The 8,758-nt window shown below is 53.4% G+C and overlaps 1 protein-coding gene across 1 annotated transcript; it reads left to right on the top strand.

Annotated features, from left to right (window-relative positions):
- Positions 1 to 698: 698 nt before the first annotated feature.
- On the top strand, positions 699 to 4,858 carry COMMD7 (COMM domain containing 7). Its single transcript, XM_010722670.2, has 8 exons — positions 699 to 803; positions 889 to 991; positions 2,610 to 2,666; positions 2,745 to 2,782; positions 3,314 to 3,404; positions 3,526 to 3,575; positions 4,056 to 4,104; positions 4,515 to 4,858. Exons 2-8 carry the CDS (start codon positions 928 to 930, stop codon positions 4,589 to 4,591), a joined length of 426 nt encoding a protein of 141 aa, XP_010720972.2. The 5' UTR covers positions 699 to 803; positions 889 to 927; the 3' UTR covers positions 4,592 to 4,858.
- Positions 4,859 to 8,758: the final 3,900 nt, after the last annotated feature.

Here is an 8,758-nt window from a genome sequence, read left to right as displayed (position 1 = left end):
GCCCCGGGCTGTGGTGCGAAGGCTGTGCGGGGCTGCGGGCCGCGCCGGTGGCGGCGGTGCTGGGAGGCGGTGGGATCTGCCCACAGCTGGGCCCGGGGGTGACGGCGAGGCCTTGAAGCCGCGCTTCTGTCTCCCGAGGCGCTCTGGATGTTTGCGTCCTCTCCTGTTAGCTGTTGTTTGGATCGCACGGGACGGAACGGCCGCGAAACACAAAAGCCCTGCGTGGTGCTGGATGCACAAACCCCTCGGGTGTCTTTGAAAAGAGTCCATGTGCAAATGCTGCTCGTAGGCATCTTGTCATGGCGAGGGCTGGGGGAACACCTCAGCGTTTATGGCCACAAGTTGTACCAGAGCAGGTTTAGGTTAGACACAAGGAAGAACTTTTTCTCTCAGTGGTCAGGCACTGGAATGGCTGCACGGGGAGGTGGTGGAGTCACCGTTCCTGGCAGTGTTCAAGTGGCGCCTGGTTGAGGAGCTACGAGATCTGGTTTAGTGCTTGTGGTAGCAGTGGTGATGGGAGGACGGTTGGACTGGATGGTCGTGTAGGTGCTTGCCAACCTTGTGATTCTATGACTGGGAGCTCAAACTCCAGCACCAGCACAAGGAGACAGGTAGAGCTGTGTCAGGGCAGGACATCACTCCCAAACTGTGTGGTGAGGGGGGAAACAAGATGCTGAAGAATGAAGCGAGATGCTGAGGAACAAAGCATGCTGATGCTTCACTCCTAACACCATCCTGTTTCTTCACAGCAATTCTCAGCACTGACTGAAGTGCTCTTTGGCTTTCTGACAGAACCCAAGGAGGTAAGGCTGCACAGAACACGAATGCAGCTCTCAGGTGAGAAGCATGCAGAGATAAGATTGTGTTGTTGCTCTTTCTCTCGAGCAGGTAGAAAGGTTTCTGACTCAGCTCTCAGACTTTGCAACCATGAATAAAATCAGCTTGGGCCCCCTGAAAAACATTGTCAAAAGTATTCTTCTGGTACCCAATGGTAAGTGGTACATATGCACACGCTGCCCTGAGGCCAAACTGCTGCATCCATTCATGCATGCTGCTAAAGGCCCCATATCTTCAGAACTGCGTGCAGTTGATTTGCACAATGATGCCAATAGAAGCTCATAAATAGCTTAGCATTTAAGAATCAAAAATTCAGAAATTGCTCTCTTGCTGCAGCATCCCTGCTGAGCGACTCAGGCTTTGTCTTCTTTACACCCTGCCTGCATACACGTTTTGCAGGCCTGGCTACACTCACTCACCTGCTTATTAAGTGCAAGCACAACACTTTGTGATGGTAACAGAGCTTGGTTCAACCCATACCTGTAATCCACTTGCACTAGACCAGCACAGTCTTATGCTGGCACCCTGTCTTTGCATTTCCATCCGTAACCCAGCACTGTGACTCCTACAAGAACAAAGCACCATTTGAGGGCTGCATTCACATCCCTCTGGAGTGGACTGGGAACCAGCAGGCATAGTTCCGGGCCGTGTACACGTGATGTCTGTCCTTGTAGTCTTGTTTTAGAAAAACACATAAGCCTCCAGTGACTTTTCATTCATAAACACTGGAGGAGAGGAGTGGGAGAATTCCCTTTGCATGCCCTGCTCAGACTGCACTGTATGAGATTGCTCTGATGTTTTGGCTGCTGTTGGATGTAACGCTGCATCAGACATCCTCCCTGCACGCACATTCATGCCATGTTGATCCTTGTTATCAGTGGTTGCTTATAAATACCCTGCTGTCCCCCATTTCCCACAGTGTTCGTCACAGCAGTGAGGCCACGCACAGCGGCTTCCTGCATTTGGGTTAAACTTTCATTCTGCTATTTCGAGCCATTTCTTCTGTCCCAGAGAAGCACTGAATAGTTTCCTTCCCTACAACTGTCTTGGAGGTATTTAGTGCAGTATCAGCATTTTCTCCCTTCCTGTTTGTGCACTGGGTGCACTCAGCCTCACAGTTCCTATTTGCGTGCACCGCTTCCAGTCCTCTTACACCTTCTCAGTAGCTCTGGGATGCCACGTGCTGCACCAGAGCAGAACGCAGCAGATAACTTTGCCTCCGTGCTACACAGAGAGCCACGTGGGGCTGCCAGTCTCTTTGAATATTCACAATTCCTGCTCCTGGCTTCAGAGAACAGAATCCTTGTAAACTTCCATGTGCTGCCTGCTCTCCGGAACAAAGGAGGCAGACACAGCAGGGGAAAGTGTTATATGCACACGTTCACACCCATAATCCAAAACACAGCAGGTAGGTCAAATTAGTAGCCTGCCAGCCTTAACAGTTCCCCTTTAACAAGCAGAGCTTCTATAGGAGAGAAAGCAGCAACTTCAAAACACAACTGCTGCTGCCGTTACCATGGTTACCTGCAATGAAATCTCTCCCTCTCTCTCTCAGGAACTTCCATAGGACTGACTTTTAAAGCACTGGGCATCTGCAAAGATACCAGCAGACACAACTGTATTTCCTATTGGCAAGCTGTGGTTTGTTTCAAAACACAGTCCAAGAACAGTCTTTCTATGGCAAGGTCTCCATCCCTGCGTTTGTTTGCCTCAGTAAGGACTGGTTGCACTCAGCAGAAGCTGATTTTTTTTCCCTTGCACTGTTTATTCAGGTGCCCTGAAGAGAAATCTGTCTTCCGAACAAGTCAGAGCAGATTTTGTTGCTCTAGGTAGGTCACGTGACTTCACTAAATAAAAGCTAATTAATATTTATCACCTATAGTAACCTCGTGTGGTTTCTCCCACAGGCCTCAGTGAAGAGAAAGCCAGTTATTTTGCAGAGCAGGTACGAATACCTCCTTGCTTGTTCCTAAACTAACAAAAGGTCAGTCTGTGAGTGGGGACTCACAGAACCCCACGCAGATGCATCAGCTGCTTTCTTCAAAACCAGCTCTGAATTTTGAACTGAAAATTCTCAACAGATAAGAAACACTTGTGTAATGGTGCTGTGCTTTGCTATGGCCTCTAGCCTGTGGGCTTAGTGATTCCTGCAGCTGTGTGGCTTCCATCTGATTGTTTTTCTGCTTTGCATGCTTTGAGCCCCGGGGTCACGCACTTACACGAACACGACTTCTTGTGCAGATATTGTTACACAGAACCAATGTTCAAACAAAACCAGTGAGTTCCAGAAGTGACAGGGCAGATGGAATTCCTTGCAGGACTCACCCTTGAAAGCCCTCCTGGCTGCATTAGTTTGTCCCATCACACACACACACACACACACACACACTTGGGCTGCTGTTTTCTGATTCATGTTGAAATTACAGGTACCACACATAGAGCCTCTCTGAACTGATGGTGTGTTTTGCTCTTGCAGTGGAAGCTGAATGTCCCCACCCTGACACGCCTGGCTGTTGGTCAGACACTGATGATTAACCAGCTGATAGACATGGAGTGGAAGTTTGGTGGTAACAGAGCTAAAACTTAAACCGAAAGGGTTGGGAAACCCAACAGCACCTTTTGGCTGTAGAATGTTTTGTTTCACAGCTTAGCTAACTTTATTTCCCTTCTGCTCTCTCTGAATCACAGTTACTGCTGGGAGCAGTGAACTTGAAAAAGTAGGAAGTATCTTCTTACAGGTAAATGTCCTGCATGGGAGAATCACAGTGCAGTTAGGGAACAAGCCACGGCCAGGTCTGTGGGGGGAACTGGCTGTGAGAGGAAGCAGAGGAAAGGTGGACCTGGTAGGAGCTGGCTCTGCAGTGGCACATCTGCTCCAGTGTTCTGAGTGCCAGCAGATAGCAGGCATGCTGCTATTTGCTACTCTTCAGAAGAGCCGCATCACAAAAGTGCAGCCCACTCTGAGAAGCTGTTCAAAAAGCTCAATCTTAGCACAGGTTGTGCTGTCTCAGGGAGGGAGGGGGAAGGCCATCGTTTTTAAGGACTTCCCAGAGATCCTCCCTTATCTATTCCTGCAGTGACACTTCTTGAAAAGCCTGTCAGAGACGTGTGTTCTGTGCAGCAGTTTGCACTAAAACTCAGAGCAGATTCCTGTCTATTCACGGTGCTTGAAATACAGGCTTCTGCACTGATATATCTCTGCTTTTTCTTCCCCCTAGCTGAAGCTGGTGATTAAAAAAGGGAGCCAAATGGAAAATGTATATGTAGGTGAGTTAACCATTCTGGAAAAGCAGCAAGCATTGGAGAGCATGAAATCTGAGCTGTAGCTCAGAGCTTTTGTGTGTTTGGGGAGGTGGGGGAGCTTTGGGGGCAGACCCAGCAGGGGTCACTGTGAGAGCATTGCTGGGAGATGCTCCTGCTCTGGCCTCTCCTTGATGCAGTCACTCTGGGAAGTATTTGGGAACACTGACTGTTGGGCAGTCCTCACAGCTTTGCAAAAGTAAGTGCAGATATTTCATGGAGCACTGGGAAACAGAGCAGCATGGCAAAGGAAGAAAGTAAACCTAGCTTAGGTGAACGTGGGTTGCTCTGCAGTGCACCAGAATGGCTTTTCCAGTGTTCATTGTAACCTGACATCTAAGGTTCTATACCTCTATTTTCATTTTTTTTCCCTTCAGAGTTAACATTGCCCCAGTTCTACAGTTTCCTGCATGAAATGGAAAGGGCCAAAACCACACTGGAAAGTTTCAGCTGAAAGTACAAGGACCTGACCTGTTGTCTATACAGGGTGTTTAATTTCTCCTTGTGGAGCTACAGATCTGCTCTGTTCCAGCTGGTAAGGGAAGATGAGGCTGTGCAACAAACAGCTGTGTCAGAAGTCCTGCAAAAGCCAAAACTTGGGCAACTGTTTTCAAGACATTACAAGTCCACCTGTCTCTTTTTTAATACTATTATGAGAAGTTGTCAGATGTGGATACTTGTACTAAAATAACAAAGAAATAAAGCCATTCCCATCCTTCTCCATTTGTATCAGAATTTGATTTTTTGAGAAAGAAACAGAGCAAAGAATCACTTTCATACTAGGCAGAACAGAGCAGAAACGGATGGGATGCAAGGAGAGCATCTAGCCTGCTGAACCACTTCACATCCACTTTGAGCCTCTCATTCTTCTTGTGTCAAGAAATGGACTGATTGCATCCTTCCCAGTCACATCTGACATTTCCACACAGTGGAAAATATCATAGAATCACCACGGAAAGGTTTGAGTTGGAAGGGCCCCTTAAAGGCCACCTGGTCCAACTCCTCACAGTGCTCAGAGCCCCCAGCCTGACCTGAGTGCCTGCAGGGATGGGGCACTGTAGCAATTGGGCAGATCAGTACGATAGGAGGATCGGCTCAATAGAAAAGGTGCTGTAAGGAAAGGGAAAAAGATTGCTTACCCATATCAGAAGATTTCAGGTTCACAGGGGAAAGCTCCACAAGGGAGGAATCTCCAGAAAGAGATCCTTCCCCAGAGGCAGTCAGCCCTTAAATGAGGTCTGAGAAAGGTGCAGCCAGGCTCCATCCCTTCCTGTCTCACAGCTGAACTGCCTTCACCTGTGCTCCAGGGCTGACCAGGTCCTTTCCCCAGGTGCTCAATCAGTGGCTCAGGCCGTGACTCAACAGTTACTATACAGGCACTCACCTCATCTCTGTGCCCCCGCCCTCACTGTAAAACCTTCCTTAAATCCCATCTCAACCTCCCCTCTTTCACGTTGGCCTTTTCAGCTTGCAGAAGATCTGGCACTTTTCCGTGTTGCATTTCATGCAATCCTGCATGAGCGACTGGAGCCTATGGTGAGGATAGGCTGAATCACGTGCTTGGAACACAGCACAAGGAATCCTGCTGGCAAGCCTGGGGACAGTGTTTGCATATTTATTTTCTGACATATCAGGCCATTCACAAGCATTTTAAGCTTTGTCACATGACGAAGGTAATAAAAAAAAAAATGAAATCCTTTAACATAAGCCCTGCAAAATATTCCATCTCCCTTTTGGGTGGCAGGAAAAGCCCCGGAGTGCTTTCTGCAGACAAAAGGAATTTTTTTACTTTATATTTTCTGTCGGCCATTCCTCCCTTTTCCCCTCACCCCCCCGGCGCCGCTGCCGCACCGCTCAGCCCATCCCATTGTGGCAAAGAGCCGCTGGAAGATGCTCAGACCGGGTCAGGATCCCCATCTCCTGTTTCAGATTTAGCTCTGCGGGGCTGACGCACACCGCAGCACGCTGACCCCAAGCGTGGGGGTCACCTCTGCACTGCTCCACGGTCCCCACTGTAGAGCGTGGGGGTCACGGTGACCCACAGCCCCAGGAGCCGTTCATCCCTGCGTTTGGCTGTGTGCGATGGAGCCGGGCCCAGGGGAGGGACATCCTGGCATAGGCTGGGAGACGCGGTGTGGCCTCATCCTGCGAGGGGCCGGGAAGGTGAGTGCAGGGGCGCAGGGCTGTGGGCAGTCCCGCAGCAGCCTGGTTCTGCCTGGGTTTCCTGGTAGCTCTGGGTCTCCTGCAGTGCCGGTGCTGCCACTGCGGCCGCCTGCGAGACCTAATCTCTGTGGGACAGCAGGAGTGGGGGAAACGGGGCCCCTCGCGGTGTGGGGTGAAGCTAACCACGCTGCTGCTGTCCTCTGCCTCCCCTGGGGCTCTCTCGGCCCATTTCCTCCCACCCAGAGACTGTCAAGGACCGCACCACCCCACGGCTATGAGGCCATCCCAAGGCCCCAAGCATCCTACAAGCATCCCCTGAGGGCCAGTGACAGTTTGGGATGTGGGGGCTGCTCCCCCATGGCCCATCGCCCCCAGCACAGCTTCAGTGCTGCTGTGATCAGCAGTCCCTGGAGATGGCCAGCTCTGCTCTGCGCAGAGCCACTCACATCTGCCTGCCTGGCAGGGTGACCTCTCCCACCACGCTCATCCCTTCTGCACTCCAGGTCTCCCTGGAGCTGGAATCGGACCAGGAGCAACCAGAACACACAAACAGCTATGGAGGAATGCCAAGAGCTTTTCCTAGAAAGTGTTTGCTGCAGGAGGGAAGGCTGTGGGGCCCAGCAGACCTCCCTGGGAGGAGCTATGGGATGATGGTGCACCAGCTCCAGCCCTGGTTCAGCACCCAGGGTTTAAAGGCACGGGACCTGCCTTGTGATGCAGGCACTGTGCTGTGCGTGGCTCCATTTCTGCTCCCTGCCCGTGCACCTCATATCGCCTCCATTATCCCAGTGCCCTGCCGTTCCCATCTGCAGCACCACTGCATTCCTGCTACAGGCAGCTCCCACTGCGGCAGCCATCAGGAGATCTGGGCAGGAGGGGGCTGTCTGGGGACTGCTCCATGCGGACACGTCCCATGTCCCTGCTCCTGCAGACGGGGCTCGGGGGAGGGGGGGATGGCAGAGCTGGAGCCAGCAGCCAAGTGCCCCCCAGCACAGCTCTGCACTGCAGCACCAGCATGGTGAGCACAGGGACTGGGGGCAGGCAGGGAACACAGCCTCGGTTCCACATCAATCTGCAGCAATCACAAGAACAAGTTCAGGTGCCCCAAACCCACAGATCAGCAAATTCCTCGCAGCTGAGGCCAGAGCCCAGCTACGCACAGTGGGGCCTCCGTGACCTCTACGGCCCGAAACAAACACTGCATTATGGTGCTGACCCCACAGCCTGCCCGGGGCAGCCAGCACCGGCCCCGTCTCTGCGGGGAGGCTGTGGTGGCCGGAGTGGGGCCATGGGGACAGCCTGCATGGGAACAGCCACGCTGCAGCTCTGCTCCAGGCGTGGGGATGCGTGAACCTGGAGCCCTGCCGCCCATTCTTGCAGCAGGAGGAAAGGCTGGTGGCATGTGAGGCAGCAGAAATATTCCTAGCATGTCCTCCATCCCCGAGCCGTGCCATCTCTCGAGGCATTTCTTTGTCCGGGCGCGCTGGGAACAATTGGGGCTGCTCAGCCAGACCGCAGGCTGTCGATCAGCAGAGCGAATGAATGCTCAGCCATAAGGAACCCATCTTCTCCTGCAGCACGGGGAGGTGGCCACCAGAATGGGGCCCATGGCACAAAAAAGGCACAAAGAGCAAACAATGCCCGGGCACAGGGTGGTGGCGGAGCCCCACAGCCCCTCCAAAGGGAGGGGATCCCAGTGCCTCACATTGCCCCACACCCTTGGAACATTCCAGTCCAGGTCCGGTGGCAACGGCTTCATCACAGACACAGCTCTGTTAGCAGTCCCCTCTCCCCCCACCGCGATGGGCCCAGCCTGTATCCCACCGCCGTGCCCCAACACTCCCAGCCCCACACCGGAGGGCACTGCCCCGCTCCTCGCCACACAGCGACCATTTCCCCGCACTCCCCGCAGCGCGCAGCTCCATTTTATAGGTCTGCTCTGTCCCAGGGGCATCGCTGCTGCAGCGCAGCGGCTAATGAGGTTATCCCCGACCACACCACCGAGTTCGCCATGGAAAGAGAGGGAAAGCGGCGTTAACCCCTGCGCTGCCGACACAACGCGCAGCGCTGCGGAGCATCTTTGTTCCAACACGCGCCCTCACTGGTCCCAGTGGTGACGGCGCTGCTGCAAAGCAGGCGAGGAGCCCTCGTGCCGTTCTCGTCTCCGAGCACTGCCACATCTGCAGAAGCAGCGCTGAACCTCAGAGCAGTGCCGGCCCCTGAGCACAGTGCCCTGGCGCTGGGATGGGGGAGCAGCCCCAGCCCCAATCCTGCTCACGCTTTGTCTCGCAGCAGAGCGGGATGGCGGATGGCAGAGGGACAGCAGCCGGGATAGGGGGCGGTGAGCTTCGCTCCCAGCACAGCTCTGCTCACTCGCGAATTCACCCCGCGGCGATGCTCCCACACCACCCCGCGGGGCTCGAGGTGGGTTCCCCAGGCGGGAGGAGCGGACCCCCAG

The sequence above is a fragment of the Meleagris gallopavo genome, chromosome 22 (assembly GCF_000146605.3).
Source record: "Meleagris gallopavo isolate NT-WF06-2002-E0010 breed Aviagen turkey brand Nicholas breeding stock chromosome 22, Turkey_5.1, whole genome shotgun sequence".
NCBI lineage: Eukaryota > Metazoa > Chordata > Aves > Galliformes > Phasianidae > Meleagris > Meleagris gallopavo.
The sequence above is the reverse complement of the archived record's forward strand: the minus strand, read 5'-3'. Positions and strand labels throughout refer to the sequence as shown.

Bases quoted from the DNA above. Each gene is read 5' to 3' on its own strand.
- COMMD7 (XM_010722670.2), top strand. From the start codon at position 928: ATGAATAAAATCAGCTTGGGCCCCCTGAAAAACATTGTCAAAAGTATT. The intron at 2,783-3,313 runs GTACGAATACCT...TTGCTCTTGCAG, and splicing joins CCAGTTATTTTGCAGAGCAG to TGGAAGCTGAATGTCCCCAC. The intron at 3,405-3,525 runs GTAACAGAGCTA...TCTGAATCACAG, and splicing joins CATGGAGTGGAAGTTTGGTG to TTACTGCTGGGAGCAGTGAA.